We start from the raw sequence: 23,177 nt of genomic DNA on the forward strand, positions 1-23,177 counted from the left end.
ATAGTGGGTAATTGTTGAGTACTCTCGAGGTATTATAACTGTATACTTCTTTCTCTCATATAACTGTGGGTCTCATTAATTAAATTTATAGTAGGACGCTCAATTCATATGAGAGAATAGAGTATCTATTTATAGTACTTTTGAAGTATTCAATAATTTTCTATTAATGGTAGAGTTTAACTAATAAAAAATTAATATGAATTGATAAGGGGACTACAAATACTATTGAAGTGACAAGCATAACTCAAAAAGTTAGCTTCATTAGCTTTAGCTCACACTCAATAAAGCTAGCAAAAAATATGACATAAAGCAAAAAGATTTGGCATGAGCTCTTTCTTTACACTATCCTTCTTTAAATAAATTTTTTTATTTATTTTAAGTAAAAGCGTAAAACCATAAAATAACCATCAAGCAAAACAACTGTGCTTCATCTGACTTGGACATCAATCATTTAGCAGAAACATTGAATTTTCAAAAACCAATATTGACCTCGACGTCAACTATGAATTTTCAAAAACCATTTTTTTTTCTTTTATTTACTGCACTCCCTGTTAAGTTACAAAATTTATATCTATCCAGAGAAATCTAAGGGCCCGCAGCGTCACATTCACAAGGTTTAAGTCTATCTGTCTATACTTGACGATTAGTGTCAGAATTAATGTGTAGTAGAATTTCAAGCAAACAAAATAGGAAAGAAGAAAGAAACAAGGTGCGGTAGAATTTCAAGCAAACAAAATAGGAAAGAAGAAAGAAACTCGGTGCAAGACTTTCACGCATGTCCTATATATAGATTTTTTTTTTGGATAATCATGTCCTATATATAGATATTTGTTATCCTTTTTGTTACTTATATACTTACATAGTCATTTAGTTTAGCATGATCATGGGTTGATCATTCTACCAACCATTGATCGTATTTATTCCTAAGTTCTGCGGTGGAGATCAGTCTGAGGTTCATTGCATCGAAAGCGAGCAACAGGCACAACATCTCAGGTTTAAGCATGTTCATGCTTTTCTATCTTTATCGCATTGCTTCTTGATGCTTCTGCACATTCATAACGAATAAAGCCACCTGAAAGAAGAATACCCAAGAAATCCCAACAAACAAAAACACATTAAAAATAATTAAAGACACAAATACATATGTCCAGAAACCTTTATGTAGAAATGCCCAAAGATATTTATACTACATGAAATACAGTAGCTCGATCTCTTAGTTTATGGGTAGTGAAGCAAGATAGGATTTGTCAATTTCTTCCTCCTCAAGCTCTTATAGCATGCTAGCATAGAATTTTTACCATACTAAAACAGAAACTGTTGTCTTTCTAATCCATTCATATTTGACATGTATGATAAGTTACTAATTTCTTTTGGCATGGATCACAGGCTAAGCTTAATAGTTCCACGGATACTGCTGTAACACCTCAAGGTCTTGCGTTAATGTTCCAAACTTACCAGCTGAAACCTAGGCTTGTGGGCTATCACAGGTATTCGAGGTCTTCCCCTACTACATTTCCACAGTTCAATGTTCACTCATTTCATCACTCATATAAACATGCATTCGCTCATTCATGAATTCAACCAAAGAGTGACGTAAATGTAGACACCCTATTTCATTCTGCTTATCCTCTCCAATATCTTTCTCATTTGTTGCATTAATTTTGTTTTAAGTTTTTTTTTTTAGTTAGGATTTTAATCATATTTTTATTTACATTAATTTTAATCCTGTCTTTATTCGAACCTAGAATTTTAATTAATGAGTCATATATCATCGTTTCTTTTTATTTTATTGAAGTTTTTAATTTCAACAAGTAATCTAAAACATAATTTAATGTTTTCCTCCTTACTTTTTTTTTTTTTTTTTTTTTGTTTGGCTTATATATATATATATATATACACGCACACACTCACATACATATTAGAAACTAAACCACGTTCTGTGAAGAATGATTTTTTATTGATTTAGAAATAGATAAATCTCTGTTTATATACAATTGAGAAAGAAAGAAAGTAACTAACTTCTAGTGTATCACATGCAGAGGCAGAGCTAGGGGGGCCGAGGGGGGCAGTTGCCTCCTGGCTCCTTGAAAAAATATACTTGAAGTAGGTATATTATGAACTATTCTTTGGTATTTGACTCAGACAAAAAAAAAAAAAAAAAACTCCCACTTAATTTAATGCATGTACAGACCTTTAACACTAAGAAAGTAGGGGAAAAAAAAAAATCTTCTCCTACATACCAAATCATATCACCTTTTCACCAAATTTACTATTCTTATTAGTTTTATCTCACCACGACGTCTTCACCCATTTCGTTGTTCATTTTTTTCTAAATCATTATTTTTAGTTTACTATTCACAACACTTTTTTTGTGGAGTAATGCTATGAATACTACAAATTTTATAAATTGACATATTATCAATCATAAAAAAATTCATTCAAACATTTATTTATTATATTATTTAAGCATCAAACATTCTTGTCACATCAGTTTGTGAGCTTTTTACAGTAGAATTTATAATCGTTTTAGCTTTGAGAAATTCTATGTTCATAACATTTTAACAACACTTTACAACAAATCTTAAATAACAGGTTGTTACTGGTTGTTATTGATGAACAAAATATTAATTTCAGTGGTGGGTTGAAATTTGAAACAGTAACAACTTACCACTTATGATTTGTTGTGAAAATATTGTAAAAATCTTACTAATCACATTTTTTTTCATGGCAATTCAATTAGTGGTCCTCATAAGTTGCACATAATTATTAGGAAAAAAAATAGTTAATGTCCTTTTAATACTATTTTAATCTTGCCGCCCTCAACTAAAATCTTAACTCCGCCAATGATCACATGCTAAACACGTGTTGCTTAACTATACACAAAACTGATCTAAACTACAAGTTGTATATGACTTAAGTATGCTAAGCTGCAGTATCAGAAGTGTCGTTTAGATAGATACTCTCAAACCAGTAATTTTTCATTCTTTTGTGCTTCAAGCTGTGCTTGCTTTTCTTCAGTTTTGCTTCCTTTTCCTTCATCACTCTGACAATACACACATGCGCGCGCACACACACAAATTTAACCAATTTTAAGCTAAGTTATTAATTAGTCCAATTATGCTTAAGACCTTGGTTAAAGTAAATAGCATCAATATCATGCACAAATAAAATAACGAAAAAAAAAATAGCACGAAATATGATAATGTAAGGAAAAGCCAATGGATCAATTAACCTATAAGCAATTTTAGCCCCTAAAATTTAAAGTGATCACACATTTAGTTCCTTAGATGACTTGGCCAAACTATAAACTGGATTGAACAAAATCCATCTGAATCAAAGTGCAAGAAAACTTCAAGAACCACTGCCTAGATGCTTGTTTAAGGCCATTAATGGACTTGTTCAATTTACAAACCATCTCCCCCTTTCTATGAAAGCCTAGTGGGAGAGCCATGTACACCTCTTCAGCCAAGTCACCATGTAAAAAAGCATTATTTATGTAAAGTTGGCTCAAAAACCACCCTTTCACAACAGCTATAGCCAAGGGACACTTCACAGAAACCATCTTGGCAACTAGACTAAATGTGTCAATGTAGTCAATGCCTTCCCTTTGTGTAAAACCCTAAGCTACAAGTCTGGCTTTATACCTCTTTATGGAACCATTAGCTTTGTACTTAACTCTATAGACCCACTTGCAACCAATGGCTTGCTTATCGGTAGGAAGTGGAATAGTTTAGGTGTTATTAGCTTCCAAAGCTGCTATTTCAGTAGCTGTGGCTTCTTGCCATTTTGAATCATTAATAGCTTGGTGACAATAGGTAAGTTCAACAATAGAGGAAATTGAATTGCAAAAAGACTTGTAAGAAGGTGAGAGGTGGTCATAAGAGAGAAAAGAAGAAAGTGGATGAGTTGTACCTGATTGGTGTGAAATTGAACTTGAGGAAACCTGATTGCTATGATAAGATTGAAGGTAAGAAGGAGGTTTGGACTCTCTGGTAGATTTTCTAAGTTGAATTGGAGGTGGATCAGGTTCTACAAAGGCTTCATTATGTAGGTAATCATCATCCATTTCATATGGTTCATTATGAACCTCAACAATATGGGCCAAAGAATAAAAAAACACTAGAATTGAAAGGAAAAGTATGGGAACTAGAATCAGGAGCAGAAATAGATGAAGGAACAAATGATGAGATGGGAATATCAAGAAAAATAGTAGGAATAGAAGGGGCACAAGGTAAAGGGAGAAGAGGATCACTAGAATCCGAGATAGTAAGAGGTTGTAAGGAATAAGGAAAAGTGGTTTCATGAATAATAACATCTCTAGAAATGAAAATAGAATGAGATTGTAAATCATACAGCTTATATCCTTTGATGTTGAAGGGATATCCAAGAAAAACACACGTCCTAGCTCTAGGAGAGAATTTGTGTCTGGATTGAGCTATGGTAGAAGCAAAACACAAACATCCAAAAACTCTAAGATGAGAATATGAAGGTGGTTTGTAAAATAAGAGTTCAAATGGGGATTTATTGTTTAAGAGAGGGGAAGGTATTCCGTTTATCAAGTAAACAACTGTTAATATGCAGTCACCCCAGAATGAAAGAGGTAAATTAGATTGAATCCTTAAGGATCTAGCAACAGCCAATACATGTTGATGTTTCCTCTCCACAACTAAGTTTTGTTGTGGAGTGTAAACACAACTTTGTTTATGTATGATACCATTGCTAGCATAAAAATTAGAAAGTTTGATTTCAAGTGCATTATCAAATCTGATAGACTTGATTTTAGTTCTAAATTGTGTATTAACCATGATATAAAAGGAAATGATTAAAGGTCTAACCTCAGACTTGGATTTCATAAGGAAAATCCAAGTAGCTCTAGTAGCATCATCAACAATAGTGAGAAAATACTTGAAACCTTCAATAGTAGAAGTAGAAAAGGGACCCCATACATCCATATGTACCAAATCAAAAGAGCAGTGAGACATATTATTATTAGAGGGAAAGAGTAATCTCTTCTGTTTAGCCAAAGGGCAAACAGTACAATGAATATTACAAGAATTATGTGAAACATGTAAAAAATGACTTAAGGAATGAAGTCTTGAATCAGATGGATGCCCCAGTCTGGAATACCATAGTGTAGACAAGGAATTTGAAACAGAAGAAATTGAAGAAAAGGCTAAAAAAGAGCCAAGATAATGTGTGGAGAGAAAGTCAACAAGAGAGGGCAAAGCTTGAGACAAGCTAGAACATTGCAGCAGGTAAAGGCCTTCAAGGACATGCCCCACTCCAATCGTTTGCCAATTGATAAGGTCCTGTATAAAACAATATGAAGAAAGAATAACAAGGCAGCAAGCTTGTGATTTGGTAATCATGCTAATGGATAAAAGATTGAAATAAAAAGAAGGAACACACAAAACATTTTTGAGGATTACTTTGGAAGACAGAGTAATGGTTCCAATGTGTGTCACCCCAGCTGTTTCTCCATTAGGCAATTCTACCACAGTTTGTGTAACAACAGTAATGGTAGTTAATAAATCCTCAGAACATACAATATGATCAGTTGGCCCACTATCCAAAACCCAAATGTCTGATCCATAAGCTTTTCACATTCTTGGCAGAAAAGACTGAATGTGTAAGATTGGGTTACAAAAGATAAGGGGAAAATTCACCTGCAACAGCATTCGAGGGCAATTATGCCACAGAGACGTTGTTGACCATATGAACATGCCCTTGAGGGGATTGGAAAAGATTCAGTGGCTTTGTATGTGCTTGAGGTCCAATTAGTGCTAGAAGTTGGTGGTATTAATCTGGTGTGAAGGATAAGTTGGGACTGAAATTGGGCCTGAATAGGAACACAGGTTGATTCTTGAGGTTGATTAGTGGCATAAACCTGATGAGCCATAGGAATCTTCCCTTTGAACTTAAATCCAAGTGGAAATCCATGCAATTTGTAACACTTATCAGTAGTGTGCCCTAACTTTCCACAATGAGTGTACTGTGATCTTTCTTTCCCTTGTGGATGGTTAGAACCATACCTAGATTGATGTTAGGAATGAAATTTGGCCCTTTTGCAACAAGAGCAGTAGATTCCACTCTAGCATGTAATCCAGAACCCTCATTCCTTTGCAATTCCTCTTGGATTAACAAAGAGTAAACTTTGTTGATTGGCAAAGGATCCATCAATAGAATTTGAGTTCTGACTTGGGAAAAAGAATCATTCAACCCCATGAGAAATTTCATCACAGATTCTTTAACTTGCAACTTGGTCAATTTCTGATTTACTCCACAAATGCATTTGCCACAAGTGCACATAGGGAAGGGATTGAGATTCTGAAACTAATCCCATAGAACTTTCAATTGGGTAAAGAAATCAGTGATAGAGACATCACCTTGTGTAAGCTCTGCAAGCTCTTTTTGCAAGTTGAAAATCCTAGGTCCATTCCCTTGAGAGAACCTTTCTCTTAGATTAGTCCAGATTTCCAAAGCAGTGTCCACGTAAACGATGCTAGCTTGGATTCTTGGCGATACTGAATTGGTAATCCAAGTGCCTACTATGCTGTCTACCCTAATCCACGCTTGAATCTCTAATGAGGTTTTCACTTTAGGAGATGAAAGAGTAAGAGTACCATTGATGAAGCCCAACTTGTTCTTTGAAATCAAGGCTCTCCTGACTGAACGAGCCCAAGTTGGGTAGTTTTCACCAACTAGAAGCTGAGAAACAAAAACTGTACCAAGGCTTTCTCCATGGTGCAAGAATAAAGGATCATCTGCTTGAGATGAGTCTTGTGAAAAAGGGGATTGTTCAAAGGTTGAAGGATTGGTCGTGACAGCAACCAATGAAGGAGCTTCAAGCTTTTGAGGAAAAAAAAAGAAGAAGAGGAAATTGAAACGGAATTGAAAACCCTAGAAAATTATAGAGAATTTGCTTTGATACCATATTAGAAACTAAACCAAGATTTGTGAAGAATGATTTTTTTTTTTTTTTTTATTGATTTAGAAAGAGATAGATCTCTGTTTATATACAATTGAGAAAGAAAGAAACTAACTTCTAGTGTATCACATGCTAAACGCGTGTTGCTTAATTGTACACAAAACTGATCTAAACTACAAGTCATATATGACTAAATTATGCTAAGCTGCAATATCAGATGCGTTGTTTAGACATGCACTGTCAGACCAGTAATTCTTCATTCTTCTGTACTTCAAGCTGTGCTTCATTTTCTTCAGTTTTGCTTTCTTTTCCTTCATCACTCTGACAATACACAAGTGCTCGCACACACACACAAATTTAACCAATTTTAAGCCAAGTTATTAATTAGTCCAATTATACTTAAGACCTTGGTTAAAGTAAATAACATCAATATCATGCACAAATAAAATAACAACGAAGAAAAATAGCACGGAATATGATAATGTAAGGAAAAGCCAAAAAATCAATTAACCTATAAGCGATTTTAGCCCCTAAAATTTAAAGTGATCACACATTTAATTCCTTAGATGACTTGGCCAAACTATAAACTGACCCTATAGGGGCTAAATCAATCATTTTAAGTTTTTTTTTTTTTTGGGGGGGGAGGGGGTGGGGGGGGAACTAAAAGTGATAATGTTAAACTTTAGATATATACTACATTCACTCATGAGCTTAAGCTTAAAACCATGCCACTACAAAGGCTTCACCACCAACCTGAAGGAAACTAGATTCACTAATGAATTGAAGTTTTACAGTATTAGAATAACCATATTCTAAATTGCTATAACCCAATAGTACTTATTAACATTATCCAGCGTAGCTTCGAATCTATGAGATCTTCAATGGCAGAACTCTGTTGAACGTGAACAAGTCACTTATGAGTCCAAATATCCACTTGAAGCTTTGACTTCCCGCAACAAAGTATTCTAGATGCAGCATTAACTTCTATACCCCCAAATCTTGAGTTTCTTCAAACTTAATCACTAGAAGAGACTTTCTGAGAGCTTGGCACATGTGAACCTTAGATGTACATTAAAGGACTCTCCAACCAGTACTAGATGTTAATGTACTTATTAACACCACCCAACCTCTAGATGCATCGCGATTTAAGTGGTCGTGTTCACAAATTGGTGATTCTACTCTAGACTTGTTAAAGGGGTCAAGTTTGAACATGAGTGAGGGAGATATTTCTTTTAATTAATTATTTGATGGACACGATCCTCACACTCAATCTTTAAATTGAAAACTCGTGTTTTGTTCTAATTGTTAAACACTTGACTTCCTTGTATTCGTAGTTATTATTACCTACTCGATATATATTTTTCACTTGAGTGGGTTGTGCGCATGCTTGTGTGGGTATTGGCATGGTGAATTTTGTGGTTGGAAACTTGGTTGACCCCTCCCATGTAATGAGAGTCTTCATGTAATCGACCAAGCTTATCATTGGGAATTTAGTTCTGGCCAGATGCTTTTATTTTTTGCTTCCATGATTTTTACCTTTTTGCATTTTTTTTTTTCGTGGGTTTAGTGTCATGACTTTCTACTTATCTCAATTTCTAGATTATGGCACAACCCAAAAATTAAATAAAAGAAATCGGTGAGTCTTGATAAAGTTATAAAAATTAAAAAAAAAAAAAAAAAAAAAAAAAACCCAAACAAACTTAGGAACATGATCTTGAATGAAATATACAAAGTGGACTGAGATATTTTATTTTATTATTTTTATTGTGGATAGGTCTATTGGAGTATTTATGAACTACATAAAAATCTAGTCTAAAAATGAGAATCCTCTTATAGATAGTGTAGAAGTATAGATGACAAAAACAAATATTTAAAGGTATTTTAGTTTGTTCTTAAACTTAATTTCAAATGAATTTTTATGGTATTTTGTTCTTCAATTTGAATTCAATTCAGTTTTCATGGATTTTCCAGCTAACTTTTAAGGTTAATGATTAAAGAAAAAGGTGGGGGAAAACAAGAAATGAAGAAAACTAAATTTGTGTAGTTTAAATGGTTTTTTAAGACCATTGAATTTTTAAAATATCACATATCTTACCGCATTTTCAAATTCATTTTTATGGTATTTTGTTCCTCAATTTGAATTCAAATTTAGTTTTCATGGATTTTCCAGCTAACTTTTAAGGTTAATGATAAAAAAATAAAAATAAAAAGTTGGGTAGAACAAGAAATGAAGAAAATTGAATTTGTGTGGTTTAAATGGGATTTTTAAGACCATTGGATTATTTAAAATATCACATATCTTACCTCTAGATTAAATTGGAGGATTTAAATGAGAGGGATCTTTCCCATGAAGAAGTATGAAACATCTTAAGGTTGTAGTCTTGAGTAGGTTTTCGAGGGTGAGAAATGAGAATGAAATATTTTAGAAAGAGGCTTGTTGCATTGGTGAAGAAGGAAAAATCTGGGAAGAGCAGAGTATGAAAATCTCAAAGAAAAAAAAAATCAGATGGAGAACAAAGAAGAGCCTAATTAACTATCGAAGAAACACAAAGAATAATAACAAAATCTTTGTTTGCTTTTTTTTTTTTCTTTAAAAAAATTTCATTTCATTTTTTAAATGTTTTTGATCTTAGGTTTAATTTTGAGAGAGATGGAGAAACATTTGGAGGAACATCAGAGTCCAAGTGAGGAAATCCAAATCCTTTTGAACTCATTTACACCTGAGTACTCAAAATTTCATACATACACTTGGCTTATCTCTCTTCACCACAAGCATGACACTGTTAATACCCAGATTATTTGATGAACAATATGTCTAGAGGTATAATATTATTTCACATCTACCAAGTAGCAAATTGTTATTGATTGGTGAAAATGTTATGTGAGTGGTAGGTCTAGATGATGAAAAAAAAAAAAAAAAAATTAACCAAACTATTGTGAAATTGTGTATGTTGCATTGCTCTTCCTTAATACAAAATCCCATCGAATCCAGCTCTTCCATAAACAAAAAAAAATACCCAAACCCTACCCCCATAAGAACCTCCAAAGCCAAATCCATCACAGTACAAATAGGCCTAGGGTCATCAGCAATGAGCTTCCTGATAGTTGAGAGTACGTTCCACTATTCCTACAAGTTGCCGCGTGAAGCACCACAAAAGTCATATGAGGAGGGCTAGGTAGTAGGTATGTATTACTAAACTGGAATCTGTTTTTGTACTTATTTATTGATTGGATGCCTTGATTGTTGGATTGAAGTTGAAAAAAAGACACATAACTTTCCAAGAAGTGACCCAATTCATTTTAAGACACAGCTCCAATCCAACCCTTCTTTCAGAATAAGGATCAAAGAAAAATAAAATATTTGAAATTCAATCTGTGCTTACACAAAAAATCAATCGGTATCTTAGTCTGATGATAAATAGCTATCATCAGGAGTGCACGTCATAGGTTAAAACTCTCTCTTAAAAAAAAAAAAAAAGTTTAATAAAACAAGTTGATCTAGTATGCTTTACATAATAAAATTGATCTTACTTCATTACTTGCGCTTGTTAATCTCATTATTGTTATCATCGTCTCATTTCTATTATTCATTTTTTATTATTATAAGAATTCCTATTATTCACTGGTTTGTCACATGATGTAATTTTAATATATACCATGCCAAGAAAAAAAGAAGTCACAGCTTGCTTGTGTTATTCTTATTTCAAATAATAAATTCGTGTCCATTAGATAATAAATTAAACTTAATTTAAATTACCCTTACTAAATAGAGAATAGTAAATACCGCAAGCAGTTTAATTGATCCAAAACATGTCCTTGAAACATAGACTAATTTACCTTAACCAAAAAGGATTTTTTTTTTTTTTTTTTTAAGAAACAACCACAAAGTTAATTATAAATGAAAAAAATATTATATTTCTAGTTTCCCATAAAATTATCAAATAAAAGCCGTAACTACTAAATTTTCCAAAACTCCACAATTTTAAAAATAATTTTTTTAATCCTCCAAGGGCATCAAATAACAGTGTTCAAAAATTGGCTGTCTCCATTGGGATCAAAACTTAAATATTCTTTTTTCTTCTTCGAGGCATCAATGTGTGCACATTGCCATGTGATGCCCCTAGGGAGGAAAAAGATTTCCCTTCGAACTAGTTTAAAAAGAAACCCTTCAAACTCAGTAAATATCATTTTATTGGATGTAAATTTTAAAAATCTAAATGTTGAGTTACGTGTTCTTATTATATCTTCCATGTTTGCAAAATTTCAAGAAGATCAAAGATTAATAGTTATGTTATCAATCAAATGTTTAAATTTAAAGTTTTTGTCAGACTGTGAGTAACCCATGACCTTGGCTCTGATACCATTTGTTAGACCGTGAGTTGTGTCATTCCACCTCAAAACCAATTGGTGATGAGGAAGGCACATTCAAATCTTTTATGGCATTCGATATCACACCACGTGGGCCTATTTTTAGAGTGGTTATAGGGAGTCAAATTGTGGTCCCCCAACAGTTTTTGTGATCTAAAATTATGTATAAAAATAAGTTTATTGATTAAATAGTAAATAACATCTGATTTGAATGAAATTTGACATGCATATTAAGAACATAAAAATCATAAAATTCAACAGTTAAATTTTTAAAATTCACATACAATAAAATGATATAAAAGGAATTTGAAGAGTTTTCTTCAAACCTTTTCCCCTAGATAGTTATTCTTAAAAAAAAAATAATAAATAAATAATTAAAAAGAAAAAGAAAAGAAAAGGTTTTATTTTTAAAATTGTGAGTTTTGGCAAATCCTAGCTTTCTCAACCTCATGATTTAGTGAAATATTAATTGAGTGTTTTGGTTATAATTGATTTGTGCTCAAATGTTAAGTTTGGGCATTAGCAGCCCTATTGAGGACAAAACACAAATCGCTTATACCCCTTTAGATGCGTGGTTTCCATTTCATACACATGACATGAACTCTTTCTTTGCTAAAAATAACTTGATTCTTTTTAGGAAGGTAGAAATTAGGTTGAACCACCTCTAGTGGCCTATTTGGATTCGGGAGATCATTAACTTTGTTTTGATTCCTATTTTAACTTGAAAAAAATTTGGTTTACATTTGTGAGTTTGGTTAACTAATTCTTATTTGCTTATTTAAGTTGGTTAAACAAAAAACTTGCTTATTTGCAATAACTTTTTTCTCTCACATCTATATTTTTTTTTTTCCTAAAAGCTAAAAATAGCATTTATTGTTATTACACTTTTATTGAGCCATATCAGCAGTCATATCATTCACCTATTCCAACATTTTCTCTCCTTTTGAATTATTTGCTTTTCTCCTTTCTATACAATCCATATTTTGTCCACACAACAAGAAGAATACTCTCTCTCTCTCTCTCTCTCTCTCTCTCTCTCTATATATATATATATATATTCTTTCATTTGGTGGATTTTTAATTCTTTATTGCACCTCTAATTTAGGTTGATGTTTTTTTTTTTTTTTTTTTGGAACTTTACTTTGGGTAGATGCATCGGTTGTATTTTAATTTATCCTTTTGATTTCATTTTCTTCGATTGTGGAATGTTATCCAATGATATTATTTAATGATATAATGTTATTTTATTACATAGCATAGTTTGGATAATTTGTTGTTTACAATTATACATTGTCTTTTGAGTATTCTTCTACTCATCTGTTTTCATATAATTTTTCTATTTCTCTCACATTATCTTCCAAAAATGTAATTCTCTCTCTCTCTCTCTCTCTCTCTCTCTCTCTCTCTCTCTCTCTCTCTCTCTCTTCCTTGCAACTCTACTTTAGATACTTTGAGTTAATGCATTTTGATGGTGTGTTTTGTGAGCTCCTCATCACATGTACTCTCTCTCCCTCTTACAGTTTTTGTTTAAGTTAATTCTTAGATATTTGGAAAGTGAGAATTTGAGTTTATATCAAAATACAATTTATCCGACTATGTATTTGAATGTGCCTATCAATTACTTGAGTAATATCAATTGTAAATTTGTGATGATGTTTGATTAATATGACAATTTCCTTAAGAGAATAAGAATTTTAAAGAATTAATTTGAAACTTAAAAAAGTTTAGTTGTAAAAAAAAAAAGGGGGAAAACATAACACACTATAACAAAAGTTTGAGAAATATAGACCACTTGAAAAAAGAATAACATCAATCAAATTTTTTCCAATAATTTTTTTTTTTTTAAACCCAAAATAATAGAATGATATACTTGTAGAGATAGAGAGATGAAAAATACTTAATAAATAGTTCAATTTTTAAGGAGAAAATTTTCTTCAATAAATTTTAGAGAATTAGTCATACATTATTTCATATTACAAAATAATTATATATTCTTACGCATAGTGTGGGTTTGTGATTAGTTAAATAAATAAGCTTAACAAAAGTTGTCAAATACAATGTGTGTCCAGATCTTCCTCTCAACAAGTAGAAGATGATGGAAGACAATAGTACCCCACCACACAACCAACTTGAGTCAGAAAGGGACTTATTCCTACTTCCAAAATCAATGAAACTTAAGTCTAAAATACGTTGGACTTAAATTGTCACGTAAGAAAATTGATATCAAGATTGAAAAAATGGAGGTTTCCCATCTACTTGATTTACAGTCAGTGCTCAACTCCTAGCCCAAAAGTGATGGATCACACTATCACAGAGCTCCATTCACAAGTTTGAAGAAAAGAATCGAGTCCCATTAAACTTTGAACAAGTCTACCAACATACACAGTTACAGTTACACACCCTTTGAGTTTGCAACTTTTCATTCACCTAGTGCCCACTATAAAACAAAAATTTCTCTGTGTGTGTACTTAATTGTCAAAATTTCTGTAAACTTGTTCATATATGATGGCTACAAACAGTGGCAGACAGAGGATTTTGAAAATTCCCCTTTCTCCTAATTTGTTTTTTTTAGTAGAAATAAGAAATTATATATAAAATTTAATTGATGACTTTTATTCTTATAGTACTCTTATACAACATATAGCTTATAAAAATCAAAATATAATTAATGTATATGTTTATAAAAATAGAGGAGTTTATAAAATGGGGAAATTATTAAGTATTCTTGAAATGTTGTATTTTCTCCTCTCACACACGTGGTAAAAATCACTATGAATTTAATTAGTAACACCTATTATTATGTGAAAGGAAAAAATACCATAACACTATACACTTTGAATACCAAATAATTACTCAAATAAATGACTAATATACAAGGGAAAAAACTATCATTGACCATACCCACTGGAAATAGATGTCTGAATTTGTGAATTTTGGCATGGATCATAAGCAAATTTAATAACAACCTACCTGTTTATCCACAAGAGAGTATTTCAAACTTATGACCATTGGAAATAGATGTCTAAATTTGTGAATTTTCGCATGGATCATAAGCAAATTTAATAACAACCTACCTGTTTATCCACAAGAGAGTATTCCAAACTTATGACCACTGGAAATAGATGTCTAAATTTGTGAATTTTGGCATGGATCATAAGCAAATATAATAACAACCTACCAATTCATCCACAAGAAAGTATTTCAAACTTATGATATTTGCTCTATGATAATTTTTTTTAATCGTTAGGCCAAAGATAGTAATTGGTTTTTGGTGTATGTAGGGATTGAACCTTAAATATTTTATTTGACGATAATAAATTTTATTAGTTGAACTAACTGAAATCCATAAAAATATGTGGCTTTTTTTTTTTTTTTTTTTTTTGGTTGGGGGGGGGGGGTGACATACTTAGTGTTTGACATCTCAACCAAAACCAAAATCTAATTTATTATACAGACTTCACAGGTAAGGTGGTATCCAAATGGTCCTAAACTTTTCTCTAAATAAAAAATTCACAGATTCAGATAACATTCTACCCATAATACCTTTAGTACTCTGCTTCGACTATTTTTATATTAATCAACCAATTGATTTTAATTAATTAAGCTATTCATATATTCAATTGGAATTTTAAAATGAGTGGAATTGGAAGTTTGGTCAATGTTACATATTGGTGGCAAGAAATAAAAAATAAATAAATAAATAAATTTTGAGGGTGGCATGAAATGAAATTAAAAAACAAAATTTGAACAAAAATTTATTGCAAGTATATTCATTGAATTTGACCATAAAAATCACTATCAAGTAGAACAACTTGGATAAAGTTTCAACTGACCATTTCAAAAATATTAAGGCCTCACATTCACAAGCCTTTATGTCAATTCTTAGAGCTGGAAATAATGTGTGGTAGCATTATAAGCATTAAAAACACTGAAAGCAGAAATCCGCCTCCTATAAATTACCATTTCCTTAGTGTAGCATTTACATAATCATATAGTTTTTTGCATAACCATGGACGGTTCCTTCAGATTAAGAGCCGTTACATTAACCCTTTTCCTTGTGTTTCTCACTTTGGCAGCTATTGATCCTAAGTTCTGCTATGGAAACTCTGAGGTTCATTGCATCCAAAGTGAGCAACAGGCCCTTCTCAGATTCAAGCAAGATCTTACTGATCCTTTAAACCGGCTTGCCTCTTGGGCTGGTGATGGGGATTGTTGTCAGTGGAAGGGAGTTGTCTGCAACAATGTTACTGGTCACGTCCAAGAGCTCCATCTTAGAAGCTTTCCTCCTCCTCTGATTGATTACTTTTCAATTGTAGCCCGGTATGAAGCTGCTATTCAATCTTATGCACAGTCAATGTTTGGTGGTAAGATAAATCCTTCCCTACTTGATTTGAAGTATTTGTTTTACTTGGACTTGAGCTACAATAATTTTGGTCAGTTTCCAATTCCTGAATTCCTCGGTTCCATGAAGAGTTTAAGATATCTTAATCTCTTCAATGCGGGATTTGGGGATTTGATACCTCCTCAAATTGGAAATCTCTCAAATTTGCACTATCTTAATCTTGGAGGCTTTGGTTATAATTCTTTATCTGTCAATAACCTACAATGGCTTTCTAGTCTTCCTTTACTACAAGTGCTAGATTTGAGTGGTGTAGACCTTAGCCAAGCCTCCGATTTGCTTCAGGTGACAAACAAAATCACTTCCTTGTCAGAGTTGTGGTTATCACATTGCAGCCTTGGTTCCATCCCACCAACACCCAATTCTAACTTTTCATCTCTAGCCACCCTTGATCTTTCTTTTAACAGCTTTGAAAACGCTTTGATTCCATCATGGGTCTTTGGTTATCAAAATTTGGTTGCTCTTAATCTATCTGCCAATGGTTTTCAAGGTCCAATCCCTATTGGTTTGCAAAACATGACTTCTCTTAAGCACCTTGATCTATCTGCCAACAATTTCAACTCTTCAATTCCCTATTGGTTGTATAGTTTTAGTCATCTTGAGTTCCTCAACCTCCGCAAGAATCTTTTGCAAGGTAAAATCACTAGTTCCATTAAAAACCTAACATCTGCCATTAGCATAGACTTGACAAGCAATCAACTTGATGGAAAGGTACCAAGATCTTTGGGCAATGTTTGCAGTTTAAGGGAACTAAGATTGTCAGACAACAAATTGAGTCAAGAGGTATCGGAAATCTTAGAAAGTTTATTAAGATGTGTTTCGTATGGACTAGAGGTCTTAGAAATGTATGATGCTCAACTATCTGGTCATTTGATTAAGGAACTTGGGCAATTTCAAAATCTTACAACACTTTCTTTGGAGGGTAATTCAATTTGGGGTCCAATTCCAATTTCAATAGGAAAACTTTCATCTTTGAGATTCTTAGACCTTTCAACTAATCAATTTAACGGAACTCTTCCTCAAAGTTTTGGAGAGCTCTCCAAATTAGAGTATGTCTTTATTGGTGGGAATATGTTGGAGGGAGTAGTTTCTGAAACTCATTTTGCCAATTTAAGAAGATTAAAGCAACTTAGCACAACTCCAACCCGTTTGACTTTAAAAGTAAGTCCCAACTGGATTCCTCCTTTTCAAGTTGGCATTTTAGGATTGGGATCATGGATTTTAGGGCCAAATTTTCCCTTATGGATTTGTTCACAAAAGCGAGTTTGGTCTTTGGATATATCCAACACAAATATTACAGATGCAATTCCTCCTTTGTTTTGGAATATGTCCTCCCAGTTCAATTATCTGAACTTGTCTCACAATCATATCTATGGAGAGATTCCAAATATCCCTATGACTTTGTATCCTTCTTCCATGATTGATATGAGTTCTAATTCATTCAAAGGTTCGTTGCCTCTTATATCCTCTAACGTGAGCTTTCTAGATCTATCTAACAATTTATTGTCTGGATCTATTTCTCACTTTTTGTGTTATAAGAAGAATGAGCCCAAACAAATGGAACTTCTCAATCTTGGAAAAAATCTTTTATCAGGAAATATAAGTTATTGTTGGGAGAATTGGCAAAAATTGTTGGTTTTAAGTCTTGGAAACAATAATTTCAATGGTAGCATTCCAACATCCATTGAACATTTGAGTCTTCTTAAGTCTTTGCACCTAAGCAACAACAAAATCTCTGGGAAATTACTACATTTTTTGAAAAATTGCACTGATTTGGAGATTATTGATATCAGTGAGAATAAGTTTTTTGGAATCATACCTTCATGGATAGGACAAAGACATTCAAGCTTGATCATTCTCAACCTTCGCTCAAACAATTTCCATGGCTCCATACCCAAACAACTTTGTGCTCTAACTTCACTCCAAATCTTGGACCTTTCACATAACATGCTATTTGGAAGCATACCTAGATGTGTTAACAATTTGAATGCCATGGCTTCAACTTCTCACAATATTTTACAGGACTTGTTTGTGGTTGATGGTGATTCTGTGGATTTTGAAAGGGCAAATCTTGTGATAAAAGGGCAAGTTCTTGAGTATACCACCAATCTTGGACTACTAAGAACTATAGACCTTTCGAAGAATAATTTATCAGGAGAGATCCCTAAAGAAGTGACTAGTCTTCAAGGATTACAATCAATGAATTTGTCATTTAATAATTTGACTGGAAGGATTCCTGAGAATCTAGGTGCTATGGGATCCTTGGAATCTCTTGATTTCTCTGAAAACAAACTTTCAGGTCGCATTCCTCCAAGCATGTCAAACTTGTCATTTTTGAGTAAGTTGAACTTGTCAATGAACAATTTATCTGGGAGAATCCCTTCAAGCACTCAACTACAGAGCCTTAGTGCATCTAGTTTTATTGGAAACAAACTCTGTGGACCTCCACTTAGTGATAATTGCACTATAAATTATGCCAAACCCGACACTAAGGACAAAGGGAGCAGTGGTGGGCGTGAAGTGGATTGGTTTTATGTAGGTATGGCACTTGGATTTGTGGTTGGATTTTGGGTTGTTTGGGGTCCTTTACTAATGAACAAGAAATGGAGAATCATGTACTTTCAATTCCTAGATCGCATGGGGTATAGGTTTTGGGTGTTTTGGCACAAACTAGATAGAATGTTGTGAGATTCTTATCTTGTTACTAGCTAATGTTCTTATGGTGCGTGGAGATGTTGTAGTTTCATTTTGTAATAATTTGTATCTTTTTTTAGCTCAGTTAATATGAAATAATTAGTAGAAAATTTTATTTCTTGCACGTGTATTTTACTCATGTTGAATTATATTTAGAGAATTAATTACAATTATATTACATGGATTCAAGTGATAACCTAGTGGCACTGGCATCCCTTTGAATTCCCAATATTTAGAGTTTGAACCCCACATTTCCTGTTCCATCATTCACCTAACAAAAAAATCATCAATATATGTACAGAGAGACCTTTAACAGCGTCAGATTGGGAAATTTACCAACAATAGTAAAGCAAATATACATGAAGATCGATTGAGGAATGATTAAAAAGTAAAAAATAAAAAATAGAAATAACAAAATGAATTTTAATGTCAACCCATTTCTACTTTCCCCAAACAAGAAAAGGAATTTCATTAGAGATTTGCCCTTCCTTTCTCTCCTTTTCCACCACACATTCACACTCCCTCTCACTTTGCCATCGCACCACAAACCAACACTCACACCAAAATGAAAACAACACAGCCATTCACACACTACCACGATACCCCAATGGCCCAATCTCTCTGCCCACACCACACCCGCAACACATGCCATTGTCAAATTGCAGAGTACCGTATAAAATGAAAGGTTTTCATAGAAACATACACTAATACACAGCTCTAGGAACTTGAATAAATTTTTCGCTCTATGACTAATTATGTATCTTTAATAATTATAAAGAAAGAAGAATAGAATTGATAGTTTGAGTCAGCTGGAGTTTTAGATAATCTATGGGTTTTGTATGGGTGCAGCCAGAGAATTGAAAATAATTTTAAATATGAAACAAAATAAAATACAAAGAATAATTAAGGGTGTTTCTCAACAACAAAAAAAGAGAGAATTTTGAAGGGTGAAGCCAAGAGCCTTATGGAATTTGTATGGTTAGCTTGGCAAATCAATGACAATGTATCTTGTTTTGAGTTTGTAAGTGTCAAATATCAAGTACAAGATCCAAAGTTCAACTCAAGAAAGGGCATTCTTTGAAATTTTGATTAACCCTCAATTGTCTCTTAACTTAGGGCCCGTTTGGATTGAGGGGGTAAAGAGGGAAAGTGGAGAGAAGTAGAGTCGAGTTAACTGAAAATAGGTTAATTTTGGGTCAAATCTACTCTACTCCCCCTCAATCCAAACGAATCATTAGGCTCACCTAATCGAGACTCGGAAAACATGATTCCTAATCAAGCCTATTAAGTTGGCTAATGACATGTTAATTGTGCCCTTACTTACCGGACCGTATAATGGCTCACTAAAGTCAATTGAAAGAGGTTAGAGAGTGCTACAGTGCACTCTGGTTTATTATTTGTGATTTGTTTACTGTGGTAATTAATTGTAAATAACTTGGTATTCATACTTGGTTAATTTGCAAAGTTGATCAATTCTACTAAAATCAATTAACAGGTCAAAATTTATTTTTAAGAATAAAAGGAACAGAAGAAAAGATGAATAACAGGAAGAAGTACCAAGTAGAGTATAATATGCTTTCTCAAAAATAAAAATGTAGGGTAAAATATGGATCATCACAAAGTGTAGACATTGTTATTTGCTTATTTTAGATACTCATTTTACAAATCGTACCTTTGTTAATCACACTAAATCAATTAGTTTTGGTTTGAAATCCTAAAAATCAACACATATGAATTGTTATTGAAGACCAGATGAGGGTTCTCCTCATCAATCATCATGAAGAAATTTAAGTAGGCCTCGTAGACACCGTTGTGAAACTTCCGTTTAATCCTATTCTAAGGGCAAATTCATCATTCTATTAAAGTGAATGCTTAAATTGGACCACCAGATTATAAGATATAGCTAAATCAAGATTTTAATGTTTAATATGTATTCTTGCAATTGAGGTTGATCACATGTGAATATGATCAATTAGTTACGATTGGTTTTTTTTTTTTTTTTTGGGGAGTGAAAACATGTTAACTTTTATTTAGCTCAACAAAGAAGGAATTATAGAAACTAGGTAAGATGTTACAGAAGATATTAAAGGAGATGGGCTGCTGTTCACCCAAAATTCACTATCCGTAAGGTTACCCGTATAGCATGTTGTGCTAAAATGTGTGCTTCTGCATTAGTGTCTCTTCAAACAAATGAAACTTTGGGCTTCATGGAAACTTCTCAGGTTCTGCTTTATTGCATCAGTGATGTGTCCCCATAAGGAATAATCGGTGAACTGTATAGTGAATCTATAATGATTTTGGAATCTCCCTGCTCTAGGATAATCTTTCTACATCCCAACTCCACTGTAAATTAATTGTACCCTGCACAGTTCACTTGCTTGCTGCCATTGCTTCAGCTGTAGTTGCATTCATGATTCCAGGCGCACGTTTGCTCATTGCTGCAATAGTTTGTCCCCTTGAGTCCGATTATTGTCCCAATCCCAGTCATCTTCTCCTTTGTAAACATTGCAGCGTTAAAATTTAGTTTGGCGTTGCCATTACATGGTTGTTGCCATTGAAAAGCCTTTGTATTGCCAAAGAGTCGCCAAAGAGCCTTGTAATTCAAATGGTTAGCATCTCATAGTGTTTCCAAAAGATATATTTAGGGTTAAAATCATGCCTCTCCCAATTATTAAATTATAAAAGAAGTTTTAAAGCAAGACTATGTGCATGTATTGATGCACTAGTAATACCCAAAAAAAATATTTAAAAAAAAAAAACTTGTAAGAAAGAAAACTATGAAATCTAATCTTGAAATTTCTTGTTCATTCAACAAAATTTGAAATAGACCAAAAAAAAGTCTTTTTTCATCACACATGCACTCAAGCACATCAAAAAAAGTGAATTTTTTCTTTCTTTCTTTTGACTCCAAGAGTTAATTATTTCAAGCATGTTCCAAATTTCCAAAAAGATATACAAAATAAATTCAGGGTGGTCCAAGAGAGATAATAGGTGTATTTGTTTTTGCTAGAAGCAAGTATCGGTGTCTTCAACTAACAATAATTAATAATTAAAACATCATGAAATTAAAATCCTATAGTAGTAATTTATGAATTACATCAAACTACAGTAGTAAGTAGTCTCAAAGAAACTTTAAAAAAATTAATTAAAAACAAAAGAATATTGCAAGGAATGCACCAACTGGCAAAATTTTAGACTATGTAAAGATGAAGTCTCTACTTTCATATATACATAGTCATTCTATCACTTTAACACCACAAAAAATACCATAACTCCATATACTTTTAGACAATTCTTTCTGCAGAAAATAAAAACAAATAAATTGAATAGTTACTTCATAATTCAATAAAAATATCCTCAATGTACAACATAATAATTCCATACATTCTAAAAGAAAACATCAGAGAGAAATTTTGGATTCCATCTTACTTTTGTTGTTGAGTTTGAGCTATTTGTCTTAAAGCTTTCCTCTTTGTATCCTTGCACTTCCTGTAACATGCATATTAATCCAATTGAAATCCCTTTCCTGGTATAGAGCAATGCAGACTGCAGGGTGCTTTACTCTTTACCATCTACCTTATTCTTTATAATTGTTTTCAACTGATTTGTACATCAATCATTGAAGTATTAAGAAAGATATTTATAGTTACATATCTTTAAGTTAATCAAACCCAAAAACAACTCTGCTGTAAGCATCGTACTGCTATTAAATGTTAAAACACAAATGTAACACACACACACACATATCTAACTCTATCTAGAGCTTTGGTGTGATTCCTAATTGATCAAGCCATCTATTAAATCTAACGCATTTCTAATATAATTATGCATGCCAATTTTTAATTTAATTACCTATCTGTTGCTATCCTATCTTTGTAGCTCTTTGAATCATCCTTCTATTCTCTATCCAAATAATAAATCATTTGTCCCCGGCTAGGATAAATAGAGGTATTCAACTTAAATAACTAAAAATCACTATAATGTAGCCATTAAAGTTGGGTATAAAAGTCAAGCATCCATACCAATTGCACTATCTAAAACCACAAAAATTTCATAGAATTTAAGCAATAATAGATCTAGATGATCCTTAAATCAACTGAAATGTATATTAAATATGGATTAGCTTTTAAGCAATAATAATCATTATGACAATTTTTAGTTAATTCATGATTATCATTACCTAATCTACCTAACCAATTGCACGGTATAAATATGCATTAGAAACTTCTCAATTATGAATGAAATTTTCCAAAAAAATCCATCCATGATGACCGTGAACCATTTCAATGAATTTATTCTTCAGAACAGAGATAAGCATTACTGTTCTTGACTAATGGGTTTAATCTGCAAAAAGTTTTTGGAGCTGAGAGGATTTTCTTGGACCTGGAAAAAAAAAAAAAAAAAAAAGGAAAAATTGAGAGAATGCAGGGAGAAATGTTCTAATGTTTCTGACAATGATGTTCTTTCTCTAAGAGAGTGTGTGTCTATACATTTTTTGTAATGCTATAATGATAAAGTATAGGTTCTAAATGAGATATTCATGCGACTCTAAGTTAGTGAGTGGAATTAAATTGCAATTGTGCTTTAGTTGGTTACTCTAGTCATGGATGGGATACCTTTTGTAATTTAAATTGAGAATTACATAATCGAATTGTGAGATTGCTAATCTTGCAAATTAACTATCACAAAACTTCAATACATTGATTTGCTAAACAAAATTACAAAACAAACATACAGCTGTAATTTTTTTCATTTGGTGTTCAAGTAATAACCTTGAATTTTTTTTTT

General features: G+C 32.7%; 1 protein-coding gene and 1 long non-coding RNA gene across 2 annotated transcripts; both read left to right on the forward strand.

The window, feature by feature from the left end:
• Positions 1-879: 879 nt before the first annotated feature.
• Positions 880-9,611, forward strand: LOC115955514. The gene is made up of 3 exons (XR_004084149.1): positions 880-993; positions 1,387-1,487; positions 9,562-9,611. It is a non-coding gene; the product is annotated as an uncharacterized LOC115955514 (long non-coding RNA).
• Positions 9,612-15,172: 5,561 nt separating this feature from the next.
• LOC115955625 (receptor-like protein EIX2) lies at positions 15,173-21,880 on the forward strand. The gene has a single exon (XM_031073828.1). It carries the CDS (start codon positions 15,306-15,308, stop codon positions 18,381-18,383), a length of 3,078 nt encoding a protein of 1,025 aa, XP_030929688.1. The 5' UTR covers positions 15,173-15,305; the 3' UTR covers positions 18,384-21,880.
• The last annotated feature ends 1,297 nt before the right edge of the window (positions 21,881-23,177 follow it).

Source organism: Quercus lobata, chromosome 8, assembly GCF_001633185.2.
Source record: "Quercus lobata isolate SW786 chromosome 8, ValleyOak3.0 Primary Assembly, whole genome shotgun sequence".
In the NCBI taxonomy this organism is placed as follows: Eukaryota; Viridiplantae; Streptophyta; class Magnoliopsida; order Fagales; family Fagaceae; genus Quercus; species Quercus lobata.

Excerpts from the sequence above, each read along its gene's own strand:
- LOC115955625 (XM_031073828.1), top strand. The coding sequence starts at position 15,306 with ATGGACGGTTCCTTCAGATTAAGAGCCGTTACATTAACCCTTTTCCTT.